Source organism: Lepidochelys kempii, chromosome 12 (genome assembly GCF_965140265.1).
Source record: "Lepidochelys kempii isolate rLepKem1 chromosome 12, rLepKem1.hap2, whole genome shotgun sequence".
NCBI classification, from domain to species: domain Eukaryota; kingdom Metazoa; phylum Chordata; order Testudines; family Cheloniidae; genus Lepidochelys; species Lepidochelys kempii.
Genome location: NC_133267.1, coordinates 10,741,449 through 10,760,435, shown reverse-complemented (window position 1 = coordinate 10,760,435; position 18,987 = coordinate 10,741,449). Strand labels below are relative to the sequence as shown.

Sequence of the window (18,987 nt, the reverse complement as noted above, 5' to 3'; positions counted from 1 at the left end):
GGACCCTGTTGACGCGCACTAGGGAATTTTTAGTGCATGCCAGCAGGGTCCATATGGGCCAGTTTGTCCATGAAATGCTCATTGCTATTGTGCATTGCAATTCACACCCCTCTGGTGCAGACTTATGCACTATGTAGACAAACCCTAAGACTATATTACTCTAATTAAAAAAATATATTGTCTAGATGATGATCTAAACCAGGGGTCTCAAACTTGCGGGCTGCACGCGGCCTGTGGAGTTATTTCCTGCGGCCTGCCATAGGCACCAACTCCACTGGCAGCCAAGCTCCCCTGACCCGCCGTCCCTCTGAGCACACTGCTCCTCCGCCTACCTCCCAGTGCTTCCTGCTGCCAAACAGGTGTTTGGTGGTGCTTAGGACTTTCCAGGAGGGAAGGGGGATGAGCAGGGATGTGGTGTGCTATGGGGAAGAGGTGGGGCAGGGGCGGGGATTTGGGGAAGAGGTTTAAATAGGGGCAGGGAGGGGGCGGAGTTGGGGTGGGGACTTTGGGGAAGGGGTTGGAATGGGTGTGGGGGAAGGGGTGGGCTGGGGTGGGGCAGGGGTGGGTCCTCATGGAAGGGGTGAGTGGGGGTGGAGGCAGGGGGGCTTTAACTGAAGTAATTCTAAGAGTAAATGCATTTTGTCATTTGAGGTGCATTACTGAGTGTTCATATTTTATTAAAATCCCTTTTTGCATTACAGTTTAAAAAAAGTTAATACATTGACATTTAATAGCATACTATATTACTCTTCATTTTTTACTATACTTTTGTATCATTGTATGAAAAGGTTTCAGTGATTCGGCCCTCGGGCCAATACACTAGTCCTCATGAGGCCCTTGTGGTGATTTGGATTTGAGATCCCTGATCTAAACCTTGAAATTGTTAAAGGCAGTATGTCCTATATCTTTTTTTTTTTAATGGTCTAATGTAACTTGTAAGACAGTCAACCAGGTCCTTCATAGTTTGCTATTACCCTGTGCCCTCTTTTGATCACAAACCAATAGAATCACAGCTGGTTGTTCCCCAGTAGAGAAGGATGTGAGTTAATTATAGCCTGGCCTGCTGCTGTAGTGAAAGTTGACACTATAGCACTTGCTGGTTGTGTGCAGTGAAAGACTAAGCTAAATATATTACACTAACTAATCTTATGTAGTTACAGACACTCTTAGCATACCTACAGCTGTTACTGCTCTACATGTAAATGACAAGTGGAAAGCCAATATCAGAGGAAACATGCTGTAGTCTTCCCTTAACGTTCTTGAGGATTACTGGTAATCTTAATATATCCATAAATACAATAATTCAATTAAAAAGTGTAGTTATTTAAAATAAATATATCCTGTACCAAACAAAACATATACCACTGTATTTGCTAAAAAAAGAACTACATAGATTCATTTCAATTTACCCATGCTACACCACTGACTCTAAAATATAGAGAATGTGCAGACAGCAAAAGTTTATGCTGCGTGGCCTGCACAGCACCTAGTGGGGGGGGGGGGGGGGGGGGGAACCTGTCACAAACCACATTGTTGGATTCTGATTCACTTCACTGACTGCACTTTTACCTGGGTCTTTGTACCCAAAACAGTGTCTTCAAATGGTCTCAAATAACTTAATTTTATAATGCCTTCACTACCCTAAACAAGTATAATTGATTCTTGCCCTTCTTTTCCCCCTACCTCTGGAAGTTTAATTTACCCAGATGACTGAGTCTTTTTTTCGGTTCAATGGATGAAGGAATTTATCTCCTAATTGAGGGATAATTTGACATAAAAGCACCACCATTCTTTTAAGTGTATAGTTCAGGGGTACCTTATGCTTTTTTTAGTCTCATTTAAGGGAATAATGTCAAATTTATCTAAAATGATATGGAATATTGGAATAATAGTGGAATATTTTTGAAGAAATAATTCCTTTTTGAATCCACTTATTTACAAATTATTTTAATTTATTAACACTAATTGTCAGTGAATATAATGTGAACTTAAGGTAGAAAACCTATCAGAAATACGGATTTGTAGGTCAATTCAGATGATCCACTACTGTAAGTGTACACGGCTTTAATGTATGCAGAACAAAGAACAAAATCCCTGCATCAGAGTACATATTCTAAAGAGCTGTTGTAACTTTGCTCACTTTGAACTTTGTGGTTCATGGTACTTGATATCACAAATCCCTAACAAGGGCACTTAATTCCAGAAAGAGCATGACAGGAAAGCCCTTATAAATATAAAATATGTATCATGTGATGAGCAATACACAGTACAGTAAAATGCCTGAGCGCTCATTGCTATCAGTGATAGCTCTGCCAGGACACATTAACACCTCATAATCACAATTGTATATAAAACTAATTTCAAAGAGTGTTATCACTAAACAACTAACTCAGTTTAGCCTCCTTTCTATTGGTGGATTGTCTGAGCAGATCACAACTTCCGTATTCATTCATCATTAGTATATACTTTATGAATTGTTAACTCTTACCTCTATGGATTTATTATGCACAGTATGCTGTATTAGTCTAAAATCAGGCTGTGTTGATTGGTTGTGAGTATCAAAAAATCACATGGTATTGCTTCTGTCTCTTTTCTGAGGTGTGAGGATTTTTCTATAATCAAAGGTTTCAGAGTAGCATCTGTGTTAGTCTGTATTCGCAAAAGGAAAAGGAGTACTTGTGGCACCTTAGAGACTAACCAATTTATTTGAGCATAAGCTTTCATGAGCTACAGCTCACTTCATCGGATGCATTCAGTGGAAAATACAATGAGGAGATTTATATACACACAGAACATGAAAAAATGGGTGTTATCATACACACTGTAAGGAGAGTGATCACTTAAGATGAGCTATTATCAGCAGGAGAGCGGGGGCGAGAAGAAAACCTTTTGTAGTGATGATCAAGGTGGGCCATTTCCAGCTGTTAACAGGAATGTCTGAGGAACAGTTGGGGGGGGGGCGGGGGGGGATAAACATGGGGAAATAGTTTTACTTTGTGTAATGACACATCCACTCCCAGTCTTTATTCAAGCCTAAGTTAATTGTATCCAGTTTGCAAATTAATTCCAATTCAGCAGTCTCTCGTTGGAGTCTGTTTTTGAAATCTTTTTGTTGTAATATTGCAACCTTTAGGTCTGTAATAGAGTGACCAGAGAGATTGAAGTGTTTTCTGACTGGTTTATGAATGCTATAATTCCTGACGTCTGATTTGTGTCCATTTATTCTTTTACGTAGAGACTGTCCAGTTTGACCAGTGTACATGGCAGAGGAGCATTGCTGGCACATGATGGCATATATCACATTGGTAGATGTGCAGGTGAACGAGCCTCTGATAGTGTGGCTGATGTGATTAGGCCCTATGATGGTGTCCCCTGAATAGATATGTGGACACAGTTGGCAACAGGCTTTGTTGGAAGGATAGGTTCCTGGGTGTGTGGTTGCTGGTGAGTATTTGCTTCAAGTTGGGGGGCTGTCTGTAGGCAAGGACTTGCCTGTCTCCCAAGATTTGTGAGAGTGATGGGTTGTCCTTCAGGATAGGTTGTAGATCCTTGATGATGCGTTGGAGAGGTTTTAGTTGGGGGCTGAAGGTGACGGCTAGTGGCGTTCTGTTATTTTCTTCGTTGGGCCTGTCCTGTGTATTAGGTGACTTCTGGGTACTCTTCTGGCTCTGTCAATTTGTTTCTTCACTTCAGCAGGAGGGTATTGTAGTTGTAAGAATGCTTGATGGAGATCTTGTAGGTGTTTCTCTGTCTGAGGGGTTGGAGCAAATGCAGTTGTATCATAGAGCTTGGCTGTAGACAATGGATTGTGTGGTGTGGTCTGGGTGAAAGCTGGAGGCATGTAGGTAGGAATAGCGGTCAGTAGGTTTCCGGTATAGGGTGGTGTTTATGTGACCATCGCTTATTAGCACTGTAGTGTCCAGGAAGTGGATCTCTTGTGTGGATTGGTCTAGGCTGAGGTTGATGGTGGGATGGAAATTGTTGAAATCATGGTGGAATTCTTCAAGGGCTTCTTTTCCATGGGTCCAGATGATGAAGATGTCATCAATGTGGCGCAAGTAGAGTAGGGGCATTAGGGGATGAGAGCTGAGGAAGTGTTGTTCTAAGTCAGCCATAAAAATGTTGGCATACTGTGGGGCCATGCAGTGCCGCTGATTTGAAGGTATACATTGTCCCCAAATGTGAAATAGTTATGGGTGAGGACAAAGTCACAAAGTTCAGCCACAAGGTTTGCCGTGACATTATCGGGGATACTGTTCCTGATGGCTTGTAGTCCATCTTTGTGTGGAATGTTGGTGTAGAGGGCTTCTACATCCATAGTGGCCAGGATGGTGTTTTCAAAGATCACTAATGGATTGTAGTTTCCTCAGGAAGTCAGTGGTGTCTCAAAGATAGCTGGAGTGCTGGTAGCGTAGGGCTGAGGAGGAAGTCTACATAGCCAGACAATCCTGCTGTCAGGGTGCCAATGCCTATGATGATGGGGCATCCAGGATTTCCAGGTTACCCCTCTGGAATTCACAGGCAGAATTAATAGTTAAGTAGTGTAAGTGTTTTACGAATCTTAAACCTTTTCCTTTCTGGGCTTCCCAGGCCCTGGCTAAGGCATCACTGTTAAAGAAAATATTTTTAAACTAGGGGCTAAGGTTTATTTTCTGTCTGCTGTGTTCCTTTTGTGACTGAGATAAATTAATTGTATGTCTGTGTGCATAACCCTAGTTGCCAAGTGTAGTCTGATTGTTGTCTGAACCATTTAGTAGGTTCTGTACTAGAGTTCTGAGGTCCTCTGTCAAATTTCATAGCCCGTTTAAAAAAAAAAAATACTTGGATGTGTATACTAAAGAATGCAAACTTAAGATTCTGTTTTCTGCAAGTTTTAATACAAGTAAATAAATCATACAAATGTTCATGCAAAGCAAATGCAGGAGTTGGATACAGCTACAGCTGAAGCATTTTTTTAATTTGAGCAAATGCTGTCTGAAGAATGTTTTTGTAGGATTCACCAAGCCCTCAAGTCAAGATTTTCAGTGGTGATTTTGAGTACAGTACCTCGGGTTTTTGTGCCTGACTTTTCAGAAAGTGCTGATCACCTATCAGGTCCCTATATTAAGTACTAATCATACATGAAAATCTTCGCCCAACTGAATAGTAAAGAAACAAATGGAAAACAGACAAGTCTCCCACTGTTTTCTCAGGGCTTCTCTACCGATGGAGTTATTCAGGAATAGCTATTCTGGATTATGATGATTTCTGAATAACTCCATGTATGGACACTTATTCCAGATTAAAAGTGCCTTGTTCTGGATTATCTTAATCCAGTTTGAAAGTGTCCTGCTAGATTGAGGTGAAGCTATTTTTATATCCCTGCTTATTCCTGTGAGTGGTGATCTTTGGGGAGATCTATTTTTTTTCCCCAATGGGCCTGAATTACCTCATACAACATTTCTGGTAAAGTGTGTTTACCATACATTTTTTTCAGCTAGTCTCTTTCAAGTGTTTGATTCCAAGATCTACTCAAACAAAAAAAAAAAAAAAAGCATAACAAAAAACATTCACTATCACCTGAACATAGGAATTATCTTGCACACATTAGAGGATCAGAAATTCCAACTATTTCATCATAGTTTCATCATCAAGAACAGAGAGGCAAGACTCATTTTGGACTTCAGATATCAAGCCAAAATTCTGGATATTAGACACTCTGAATTGTCCCCTGGATTGAGGCTGTTAGAACAAAGGTGCAGCCACAAAACTGATGGTTGTGTTTTTTATATATTGCTCAATCACATAAGAGGCTCCTCTAGAGTATGTTGGATACCTGGCAGTTTCCTCCTCTTTATCTTAGCCTCTAAGCACTTTTTCTAAGGTGTGTTGGTAGTGGTAATGGTCACCCCTCAACAGGGTTTGTGTCATTCCATACCTGAATGATTGGCTCATCTGAGCAAAATCACAGAGGCTGGCACAAGATAGCAGGGATCTTGGTCCTGTCAAGTCCTTAGGATTAGTGTTTAATCAAAAGAAAGTTTCTTTACATTATTGCAGAAACCACCCACTTCTGCATTACAGCTGCATATAATCAGGACTTATCAGAGGGAAGATGAGAAAAATTTGGACAATAGAGAATTATCAAAGCTAAATCCACCCCTTCTCTGGACATGATATGCTGTTAGTGTCTGACTTCCATTCTACTCCAGGGAACTTCAACAGCTGCTTCCTTTGTCTTCAAGGAACAGGGAAATCTTGGACTTGTTAGGTTCCCTAAAACAGAGAAGTGGCCTCACAGTAAGAGCAAAATTATCTCAAAGTTTCACAGACAGTCCTCCTTCATATCTCCAGCAGACTTTCATAATGGACATTAATGTTTGGGGCACACTCTGTATCAGTGGCAAACCAAGTAGTGTACTCATGGAGAAGAGACTACATATGAATATATGGAAACAGAGATGGCAAGTTGGCATTGACTTCTCTTCAGGATATGTTCAGAATGATGGTGTGAACATTGAGATTGTTAACATGGTAGTAATTTCTTAATTGCCAGGGGAACAGAGAAGCACATTCTTCAGTAAACAGTGCTCCTTTGTTCTATGCATAAAAAGTTGTTTAGAGCTCTGCAGGTGATGCATCCGCATGCACTGTTGGCAGGCAGATGGTATTAAGAGAGAAAATCTCATTGATAAGGTGACCCAAACAGTGTACCTCTCTACTCAAAGGTTGGGATAGTGTTTGTATTCTTTAAAAAGTAGAATGGGTGTTTTTGTTTTGAAAAGATCAAATTGCTTTCAGCCTCTGCTTCAGGAGGCTTTTCATAAGGGTCTCTTACCTACCCCATTGAAGCTTGAGCCTTGGCCCCAACATGCTTCGCTGTAGGGATGCTCCCTTTAGTCTCTTGATTCCTCAAGGCAATTTTCTGCCTTAGGTCCCAGATTAGCATCCCCCTCCCTCCCTGGATTCTTTGATTTTTCAAAGGAAAGATCTACGTCCCTAGTGGTCATGTTCTCCCACCAAGTGGGTGAGCGAACACTTCTCTCACTAATTAGACCTGCTGTTTCAAAAGAACTAGTGGTCCTCTGTCCTTATCCTTTTCTCCTAAAAGTTGCATGCATATTTTTAATTGAACAAGAATAATACCTGTCTGAGCTGCTTCTTCAAACTCAGAGTTAGTTACCCAGGGCAATTATAATTCATCTAAAGCAATCTTCCTAAGCAAGACTTCTGAAGATCATGATAGCAAAGCAGATGCATGCTAGTATTCAAGAATCTAAGCCAATAGCATAGTAGGCTATTGTACAGTACAGTATAAGTACATAACTAAATAACCTGTCTGAACTGAATCAAACCACGCACACACACCCTTTACAAATTTTACAGCTAGCTTAAAAAAACCCCAACTTAGTACTATTTGTACATCTGCAAAACACTACCAAATGAACATGCTGGAGTTGGTTAATGCAATATTCTACCCTTAAAGAGCTCTCTTCTGAAAGGATAAACGGTACTAAGCATTTTCTCAATTTATCCCTGTGTCATCTCAGATATTAACATTTCTTGACAGTTCCTTAGGAACTGCTATTCATGCCATAGTTGGTTGTCTGTATTAATGGTACCAGGATCAGCGTCAGTTTCCTGGTACTTAAATTTTGCTCTCTGTGGCCTGGCTGGAGTACCACAGATGTGAGGATATGTTCAGGAAAAAGCAAGGAGATGTTTCTTCAGATAGTTTGATCAATACTGGACTGGGTAAAATAAATTATTTACTGTAATGGATGTAATCCTCCTTCGAAGTCAAAAGAATTCCTAATTTCTTTGTTTTATTCTGAGTTATTGGCTGCCTCTTGCCTGGACTTTTCAGGGAGAAGGAAATATTTAGTGGTTTGTGCTGGTGTAACTAGACCACAAAAAACTAATTAGGAGGTTAAAACAGAAACGAAAACTTGACTTTGGACATGATTATTTTAACTGAAAACTTTCACAAGGACAAGATGCAAAAAACTTAAGTTACATAGTAGAAATTTGGGGTGCTACCTGTTAGGTAATCAACCTTGTTTAATAAGATATTAATTTACAAAGTGATATTCACCTCAAAATACGCTGTTATCTTGAATGAAACTGGGTAATTCATCTGACCTGGCAAGTCAGTACTATTACAAAAAAAAAAAATCAGTGAAATCCACTTCCTGATCGAGTGAACTGTGACTTCTTGGTTTAGGCCAGTCAGTAGTTATGTCTGTCTTCTTCTCTGACACAGACAATTTTATCTCTGACCTGGAATACCAGCCATCAGGTTCAGCAGAGAAATGGACTCAACATTCAGCATTCATGTCCAACTCCTGTGTGGAAAATCTAGAGGGTGAGTCTGTTTAAATGCTTCAATGTTTTATATTGGAGCACAAAAGTAAGGAAGGGAAAAATGTTGTGGTAGTTCTAATATCTACAGATGAAAAATGATATTATGATAACTAAGTATGACTATAAATAGGGACGTGTATTTATTCTGTGATTCACGGATGTGGAATTTTATGTAGAATTTGTCCTTTGCTGCAGAATATTGTTCTGGAATTTAAGCTACAGTTTAAGAAAAATCAATTTCCGGTCTTTAAGCTTACAAAGAAAAGCTTGATAATGTGAACCAGGTGTGAACTAGAGGTATCAAACAATTAGGTAAAACAACTCGATTTAAAAAAGGGATTTGAAACTGCTGCAGAATCTAAGGAAACAGTCTAATTTGCTGCAGAGAGCACAAGGGTTGGTTTTTTTTTTGCTTGATTGAGGGTTTTTTTATTATTTGAGTAGAGCAAGCAGAGTGTGGCCCGAACAGCCTCTGACTTTTCACTGATATATTAAGTCTCAAACTTTTTTTTTAACATAAGAAAAATTCTGATTTACTTAATCTTAAATTAGGTCTAATTTAAGATTAGTAAGGTTGAATAAGGTAAATTGGAGATCCAGCCGAGGTATCAGGATAAATTGGCACTTCATAAATACCTGGCTAGTTGAATGTACTGTAACTGGGGGAAAATGTTCTGCAGTTGCCTTACAAATCCATCAGTTTGCTCCCTTCATATCTATAAAATAAGAATTGTACACTATGATTGTTTGTTAAATGTTGGAAATAGGCACATGGTAGTTATCTCCCTTGTGCTTTCTTCTTCCCATTTTTCCTGCATATGCATAAAATTCTAATTAAAAACATTTTTTTAAATTCTCAAATTTGTTTTCTAAAGTAGCTTGTATTCTATCACTGGACATTCAAAAGTAAAAGGTTTGTTAATTCAGGATTACACAACACTCTACAAAATAAAACCGCTTCTGAGCTCCGTTTTAGTCCAGTTACAAACCTACGGAGTAGTACTCAATCAGTACATAATCCTAACCTTAACCATGACAATATTAAGGTTCTTCAATGAATATTTAAAGAGAAACTACACTAAGTTAAACATTTAAAGTTTTGTTTAGTTATACTAATGCCTTAGAAACCTGAAAGTGAAATAGGATTCTAAATTTAATTTTCATTTCTACAGTCCTCCATAGACCTACTACCACAAGTGTTAACAATATTAAAACTTGTCAGTAAAGCAAGCAGCTGGAATTCAGAATATCACAAAGGAAAAGCAGCATGCATTTGTGTTAAGATGATTTTTTTTTAGAAAACACATTTGGATTCAAAGAGATGAGTAACAGGGCACACAATGCCTCTTGTCATTTTTAGCTTAGATTAGTGGAATATGTTCCAGTGCTTAATCTTAAAATGATTCAGAAGCTGGAATGGTTGCTGATTGTGCACTTGGCAAGTGAGGTGTACTATGGAGTACACAACACTCATGCTCTGGACCTGCACTGTTTATCAGAGAGATTTTATCTAGATTTTAAGGTGGTGGTGTGGACCTACAAAGCCCTAAATTGCCTGGTAATAGCCTCCTGAGACACTACCACGGTTGCAGTTAGTGGAGGTATTAAGGCTAATATTCCCTTGAAATAAGAGGAGGCACCAGTCAAGGCATTCCCAGTAATATTGCTGGGATTCAGGAATGCTTTCCATTTCATAATTAGAATAGCTTGGATGTGCCAACTTTCAGGGCATGGTGTAAAACCAATTTATTTCATCGGGCCTCTGAAGAGAGGTAAGGGCCTGAGATACAGGTTGCTGTATGAGGGTGTTAACATTATGTGCAGCTTCTTAGTAGAAAGGATTAATTTATTTTATTGTATTTTGGTTTTGTATTTTTAAAGCATTAGCAGCGAGCTCATGACAAAGATTCTTTTTAAAGGAAAAGATGAAGTATTGTCACAAAATTTATATACTGTATATAATCGACATACGTAGGTAGTTGAGGAATACTTTCCTTTTTGTCAAAAACATGTCCATTCTGTATCCAGAGATGAATGTGCCTCAGCACCTATTCTGTTGTGCAGAATGTATTGTATTGTACTCCTTTAGTAGTTTCAGCAACTCCTTCTTTATTCTGCCATTATAAACAATCCAGCCATCACCACAAACATTCTAACCCTCCCATTTAAAATTTCTGAAATATTGTGATGGTTTTGGTGTGCTTAAACCCCAGTACCAGACTGTTCGTTACCACCTAGTTCTGATGGCGGTTCTCACTTAGCCACAATTCTTTTGATTAAAAAAAAAGGGTCGTCCACAAAGTCATTCCCAGCGTATAATGTCATGTGCTTCTTGTGGGGGAAATTGTACAGGGTGACTGACACATGCGACTGCAAATTTGGGGGGACAAAGGCTGGCTTCCTTCTGCAGTTACTACTAAGGTTTAATGTGTGGTGCTGATGGTGGTAGAAATGTGAAGGTATGAAGCTGAGTGAAATCAGCAAATAACCTCAAAGGAAGGTTTTGGAAACTACACAGTTATTTTGATTAACAGCAAATTGCTAACTCATCTTGGATTAGTTTACTAGTTCAGAGCTTGCTAATATACCTGTCATCGTGACAGTTCTGCCACTCCATCCATCTTGTAGAGATGAATTTACTCAGCAACTAATCTTTCAAAAATGAAACATCAGCAATATGAATTGTCTACATAATTATTTACAAAGCAGGTAAAAAGGAATGTTCAGTGTGGTGCTCAGCAAAACCTTTACCATTCAAACTTCTTAATAGTGTAATGAGTTGGCTTATTAGAAAAATCCATGTACTACTATCCTTCTCTTGACTTCATGAAGCAAACTGACAATAGGAGTTTTTGATAAACTATTGATAAAAATCAACATTTGACCTTAGTGCTGCCTTCCTGAAAAGATGATTTTCTGAGCTGAAGCTAACTCTTGATTTCTCTGGAACGGATTTTTAAAGTTTGCATATTTTCCTACTGAGAATTTCACAGTTCTAGGTTTTCCATTTACTGAAAGAGCTTCGAGGAGTCAAAGAACTACTGCATGAAGAGGACCCCTTTCTCTTTTCCTTCCCCATCCAAAGTGTTCCACGAAACCTACATTAGTCTTATTTATTTTCTACACATAAATTACCTGGTTTTTTAAAAAAATAATAAATATAAATGATATATAGTGCCTTTATGCATTTCAATCCAAGATCAGGCTTGTATGCTATATTGCTTTTAAAGTCATAACAACATGGAGTAAGCAATTTCAAACAGAAGTGAATTGATATCACTTTGCGGTTTTTTACTTTATAGCCTACTGAGTTGCTAAAAACCATGTTATTTGAGTATCAGAGGGTAGCCATGTTAGTCTATATCCACAAAAACAACGAGAAGTCCAGTGGCACCTTAAAGACTAACAGATTTATTTGGGCATAAGCTTTCCTGGGTAAAAAAAACCTACTTCTTCAGATGCAAGCCTTGTCACTAAAAGCTGTGTGGTGTAGACAAGCCCTTAGAATGCCAACTTCACAATCTTTTGGAGCCTTCATGGTTTATTTTAACATTAGTATAGTTTTATTACGAGTACTCACTAAATTATTTGATTTTGTCTGTTTTCCAAAATAAGTGTAGTTTGTTTTGTGCTCAGATTTTGTATGCTTTTTCTGTTGTACCCCGGGGTTGGTGTAGCCTGGTCAGTTCCAGGATATTGGAGACAAGCTGGGTATGGTAATCTGTTATTGGACCAATTTTTGTTCGTGAGAGAGACAAGCTTTTGAGCTACACAGCACTCCCAGACCTTGTTTTTCTGTTGTGACACTTGGAATATTACAAATCCTATATTGTTTGTGTATTGGTCTGAATCTGTAAGACTTCATTGAAATTTGCCTATTTAAAAATAAATATTTCTACAATAGTTTCCAAACCCTGACCTCAGCTATATCATGTAGATTCCTGGGGGTCAAAATAACACACATGAAGTTTTCTGGTGTTGAGTTTTATGATTATATTTCAGTGCTGCTTCTCTCTGTAAACTAATGTCATACTTTGGGAGTATACCCTGCTGTTCTTACTAAAGTAAAATTCAAAGTGAAGAAAAGTGAGGGAAGAGAAACTTGTCTAGAGCTCACTATTTTAGAAATGCCATAATTTCAGATTAAAGTTTTTCATAAATGAGTTGAGAATATTAGTGTCTTAGAAGTAAACTATCATATTCCCTCTCAAACTTTCAATTTAACAGTCAGTTCTATTGGTGCCTATACCATCTTGACATTATAGCCAGTAAAGTATTGTATAATTGCTTTTAATAATTATTTCTATCATAATGTCTTTCTAACAACAGCTTAGAAACTTGTCTTCCAGTTGAATTTAAGGCTCTGTCTGCTAGGCTTGCATTTTATATCAGCCCCCAATCCTTCCATAATATAGACACAAATATTTGGGGGAAGGGGATTTTTGCTATTAGATGATTAGTTGTAGTAGCTCTCAGACTTAAATGAGAAGAGGAACTAAAATAGATTTACATGCTTGAGGTAATGCACTCAAGTCCAAGATAGTGCATTGACTCAAGTCCAAATTCTGAGGAAGTTCTGTAAGTAGAAGTTAGCTTAAGACCCCCAAACTATAGTTAATGCAGTTTGACTTAATTGCTGTCCTTGGTCTGGTGAGGCCTGCAAGAGGAACAACTGCATGGGAAAACCTGAACTGTACCTGCCTACACTGTGCCTCTGAGTTCTTTTTAGTCCCTTATTTCTTTAAACCCACACAGACTCAGTGTTTTAAAAGTCATTGTCTTAGGGGTGTTTCAAAGCTGTCTGTGGTATGAATGTAGTGATACAAATATGCTTTAATTTTCATTTGTTAATATTACTGATATTTATTTTCTGTTTCACCTTCTGCTACTTACTGACTGCATCTTAGTTTATAGGGTTGATAGATTTTCAGAAGGGTATACTAACACCCAGCCATCAGATAGGTATATTTACAGTAGCTGTAAGTTATAATTGTATAACTTTTTATACTTTTTATTTTTTTAGTGAATGAGATCATAGGAAGAGATATGTCACAGATCTCAGTGTCACATGGAGCAACAGTGGCTGGCCAATCTCCACCTACATGCCCTGGATCTCTGGAGACAAGAATATCAGATGAAGTCTAAAAGCAGCTAAGCTTGCAACTAAATGACCATGAAATCTTTCAAGTTTTCTCTGAATATTTCTTCTTCATCCCCTTCTCTTACCCGCACTGTGCTTCCAACTCTTGTGGCCTTTTATAAACTGGAACAATGGATCCTTGCATAGCCCTTTTAGTGGGTTACATTTGATGTAGAGACCGAGCATTCTAATTCTAATTCCTCGAGTGCTGTAAAAAAGACTGAGTAAATGGACACAACGAAGCAAGACAAGATATTTTAACTGTTTAAAAATTGAGCTTTGCTGTTTTACATAGAATACTTTTATATTGTAAGTGCTTAAAATGTGTGGAGATGTTAGTTTTGCTCTTATAATATTCACAGTACTGAATGTGGAGAAAAATTTAATACACATCTTCAGTGTGCTGCTCTTTCCCTTAGAAGAAGTAGTAGAATTGTAATTGACAGTTTTGTACACCTTGGTCATTCTGAACAGCCTTTAAGCTTATTGTTTAAAAGATAATTTTATAATGAAATCTTCCAGAGGCAAAAAAATACCAACCAACCTGTCATCTTAAGCCAATGCCTTGGAAGCCACTGTGTATAAAAATACTTTAGTGTTTTCTTTCTTTGATTCATAGGAAGCCAAGCCAAATGTAGATCTGCACTTCTTTATAAACTGAAAATGTTATTTGATAGGCTGCAAAGAGACCATTCCATCATGGAAGTGTTGGGATAGAAATGACATTCCAAAATTTAACTTTTATAACTATATGGATAATCTTCCTGTACTTTAACACAGGCTCCTTACTGAAATAGCTTTTTCATAGAAACGATACATTTGTAGTCAAATTGAAAAACTAGGATTTTGATGTAAAGAACCTTAATTTCAAAGCCATGTTAGATAAGGGGGGATTTTGATATTTGCAGAGGATTTAATAAGTGTTTTATCCCTATGAAATACTGTTTTGAAATACACCAATCTTCAGTGGCTCTAATATTTTCCATGCAGTAAATCATTTGCTTACATCCCTATTCTATATGTTCATCTGCCTAAATCATGCCACTTTGACATGGCAGTATCTTAAATTTGAACTATGAACTTTTATCTGCTAAAAAGAAACTTACTATGAATGAGGGCGTTAAAGGAAATACATTTGAGTAATTTGCCCGTAGTTAAAAGGTAAATTTATAAAGCAGAGTTTATTTCAAAGGAAAATAGTGTATGAGACAATGACTGTGGTATTAATCCCTTACAGTTTGTATGAAATGATGCATTTTCCTCACCTACCCACTTCATCAGATAGTAATGTTTACACTACATGGCTTTTAAAACCTCAGGCCTCTGATTAAAAACCTAGGAAAGGATCTGAAACAGCCTATTTAGGCCACATTAAGTATTTCCCAAGAGGTTGTAGTTTACAGACCTATCTGATGTGGAACATACAGGGTATACAAAAAATGAGAGAGATTCATATATAGCAAAGTAAGATCAGAAGTACACTTTCATACTTGAAATTGGTTTTAGTTCAGATTTCTGTTCTTCTGTTGAAATAACCATGATTCATTCTGGTTCCAATGAAAAGCAAATATATTCAACTTTGATTATAAGGGGATGATTACATTGAATTCAGATATTTGAGGGTATTTTCATTGCAATCAATACATGTACAGGACATGCCCTTGTTTTGAAAAAATGAAGCTGTTTTGTCTATATATGTTAAGTTACAGTAACACAAAGAAAGTCTTAAATGGACTCCATTATTGAGGTCATTAGGAATAAAAACCCACTAGAGTAAATATAGGTTTTGTGGAGGCACATGTATTGGCAGAGCAGCAGGGGGAAGTTTACATAGAACCTCTTGCATATGAAATACCAATGTGCTATACATGTCTAGATGTAATGTTCTAGCAATACTGTTAACGAGATAAAATATATCTTTGTATTTGTTGGATCATGGAGCTTTAGAAAAGACATATATTTGAAAAGTTGGTGGAAATGGAACTTCCTTCTAAGGAAACATGCAATTTTTAAAATGTTATCTAGGACTACCATGGTGGTAAATCTTATTTTATTTTTTTTTTTTTCGAATAAGTTAAGGCCACTATACAGGTCAATTCATTTCTGACAAACTATGTATTCTGGGAAGCTAAGCATCCTTTCAGTTAATGTACTGTACATTAGTGTAAGTGTCTCTCAAAATAGTTATTTTGGCAGTTCTATCATTTGAAAAGAATTGTAACTGTCCCTCAGGTGCTTCTTTAGTTACTATCCCTACTCATATTAACTTTAAACGTGCTAAAACACTGAAGTGTTCAGAAATACAGCAAGTTACATTTTTAGAACACTGTTTAAATCACTGTAAGCTGTGTAACTCTTTAGGTTGTGTGCTGGTGCAAGGTGTGTTCCAATTTTCATTTAATGTACTGGGTCTGTTGAATCAATCAATACTTGTGGGAGGACTCTAATTTTGAACTTTTCATACTTGTGTGGGTTTTGTGCTCCTAACGACTGGTACAGCCTCTTCTCCTTGCAGGTCCTTTGAGTGAGTAGCTGGAAGTCATACTGTACCTAAAATATGCAAGCCCATACAATCCAGAGTTGCTATGCACTAAATCTTCTGATGCCTTTAAATACCTTGATGCCTGTAGACCTAGAGATGCTTTCCTATTTAAAAAAAATATAGCTTTTGGATACTAAAGCAGTTTTTGTATTTGCCTTCTAAAAGCTTCAGTACAAGGGTCTTAATTTTATTTTGGCTTGTGTGATACTGTAAAGACTGTTAAAAGCACACAATCTCCATTGGACTATGCAAATTTAATTTTACAATACCTTGTGACTTGATAATTTGTTGGCATCCACTTTCTTGCCCTTCCTCAGTCCCTGCTTTCCATACTGATGTTTAGATTTTAAACATGAAGGAAAGCCTTAATAGTAGTCTGTCTTCTATGGAGGATCAATGTTAAGAATAAAGATTGAGAAGTATTTGGCACATTAGATGTGGGCCTTGGAAAAGTAACTTAAGTTTCTGAATTTAACCACAAACCTGGCAATCTTATAATTCTATCAGTGGAACTGCCATCCTTTGTAAACCAAAGAGAAAAATGACAATTTTGTTCTGATGCAAACAAAGCTTTGAAACTCTATTTTTGATACACATAATGGATGTCATTCCTTGAGGTTTGGAAATTGTTCAAATTGAAGTTTTATATTTAAGAATATGAGACAATAAACATTGACTAAAGATTAAGTTCTAGATGTTTACAGAGCCTTGTATTGTAATTTCATGTACATTTTGTATTTTAAACATTTTGTAAGTTATGATTGCAGTGCTATTTGAGAAATACAAAGGGAAGAACTTGTATTTTAGGCTCTTAAATCATAGTGTTGAAATAAATAAGAAAATACATAATGTGTCACTGTTTATTGAAATATCACCTCTGTAAGAGTTGAGTAAAATTGTTTTTAATCCACTAGTCTTACACTGCTGGACAGCTATGTTGTACTGCTATTTGGGGTACCAAATGGCTGCATATTTTGGTACAAACTAGCCCTGGACTGAAATGGCCAATACTCTTGCAGTTCAGAGTGAATTAGCCTTGGTAAAGCATAATGGGAGAGTATACAAACTGCTGGTTAATGCCACTAATAATTCAGGTGCTTGAGTATCAAGCTCACGCAGTTAAAGATGTTTCCATTTAGAATGAAATTATGAAAGTCACTATTGTACCTTTTTTTCCCTCCATGGTAAACCGTAATCTTTCATTCATAAAATTATAGCCTTATTTGCTGTCATTAGAGGCAAGATGTTTTCTTCAGTATTTTGTCAAAAGGTGGTGAATATTCAATTTCATGCATCAGTTCTAGCTTTTGTGCCTCCTCTCCCCCGTCACCTCCTGATTCCACAGCCACAAAAAAAAGGCTTGGTTGCATGTAAGGATATTAGGACTAAAAATGCCAAAGGAACATACATCCAGTGTATTAAAGTGTGTTGAATTGTTTGTTCACATAGACTGTTGTGCAGGGTGAGAGGGGAAATAAACATGGTTTATCAGCACTGAATCTGCTCTATGCTTGCAGACTTCTGTCCTCGCACAGGTTTCATTCTTCTGATTTTGATTTCATCTGGAAATCTGATTACGCCTGAATTTATACCAAAGAGAAACCAGATGTTGCTATGCCAGATGCCACGAGGTGATAGACAAAGGGTGGGTGGGACAACACTAGAGCATCTAAAAACCTGAAGAGCCCAGGACTAGGTTAAAATTAGCCATCACTGTGTAAACACTAACAGTTGCTTCAACACAAGGAGAGAAGCAGTTCTAAAGGTGACAGTTTGAGAACCACCATTAAAATATTCCTAGACCTTGTGGAAGTCTGTATCTAAATGACGGACACTGGACTAGCACTTGTTTCGTTATACTGCTGAGGTGCTTATGTTACTGTGGTGATAAATGCAGTATAAAAACAAAGTAGTGACCATGTCAAGAGCTTGTAAGACAGGCCAGCCCCCCGAAGCAAATACTCACCAGCAACCACACAACAACCCAGGAACCTATCATAGATATTTAGGTCAGAAGGGACCTTTATGATCATCTAGTCTGCCCTCCTGCACAATGCAGGCCACAGAATTTCACCCACCACTCCTGCAAAAAAACCTCACACCTATATCTGTGCTATTGAAGTCCTCAAATCATAGTTTAAAGACTTCAAGGAGCAGAGAATCCTCCAGCAAGTGACCTGTGCCCCATGCTACAGAGGAAGGTGAAAAACCTCCAGGGCCTCTTCCAATCTGCCCTGGAGGAAAATTCCTTCCTGACCCCAAATATGGTGATCAGCTAAACCCTGAGCATATGGGCAAGATTCATCAGCCAGATACTATAGAAAATTCTTTCCTGGGTAACTCTGCTCCCACCCCATCTAATATCCCATCACAGGCCATTAGGCCTATTTACCATGAATATTTAATTACCAAAACCATGTTATCCCATCATACCATCTCCTCCATAAACTTAGAGTTTAATCTTAAAGCCAGATAGATCTTTTGTCCCTGCTGCTTCCCTTGGAAGGCTATTCCAAAACTTCACTCCTCTGATGGTTAGAAACCTTTGTCTAATTTCAAATCTAAACTTCCTGGTGGCCAGTTTATATCCATTTGTTCTTGTGTCCACATTGATACTGAGCTTAAATAATTCCTCTCTGGTATTTATCCCTCTGATAGATTTATAGAGAGCAATCATCTCTCCCCTCAACCTTCTTTTAGTTAGGCTAAACAAGCCAAGCTCCTTAAGTCTCCTTTCATAAGACAAGTTTTCCATTCCTCGGATCATCCTAGTAGCCCTTCTCTGTACCTGTTCCAGTTTGAATTCATACTACTTAAACATGGGAGACCAGAACTGCACACAGTATTCCAGGTGAGGTCTCACCAATGCTTTGTATAACGGTACTAAAACCTCCTTATCCCTACTGGAAATACGTCTCCTGATGCATCCCAAGACCGCCTTAGCTTTTTTCATGGCCATATC

The 18,987-nt window shown here is 37.9% G+C and overlaps 1 protein-coding gene across 3 annotated transcripts in view; it reads left to right on the top strand.

Annotated features, from left to right (window-relative positions):
• Positions 1-16,874, top strand: part of NFATC3 (nuclear factor of activated T cells 3) — a 140,089-nt gene extending 123,215 nt beyond the window's left edge. For 2 of the 3 annotated variants that reach the window (XM_073307568.1, XM_073307566.1), the window contains 2 exons: positions 8,243-8,344; positions 13,367-16,874. In XM_073307568.1, coding sequence (XP_073163669.1) covers positions 8,243-8,344; positions 13,367-13,488 — 224 coding nt within the window. In that variant the 3' untranslated portion in view covers positions 13,489-16,874. The remainder of the gene's footprint in view (positions 1-8,242; positions 8,345-13,366) is intronic. The other variant, XM_073307567.1, reaches the window with a different exon arrangement.
• Positions 16,875-18,987: the final 2,113 nt, after the last annotated feature.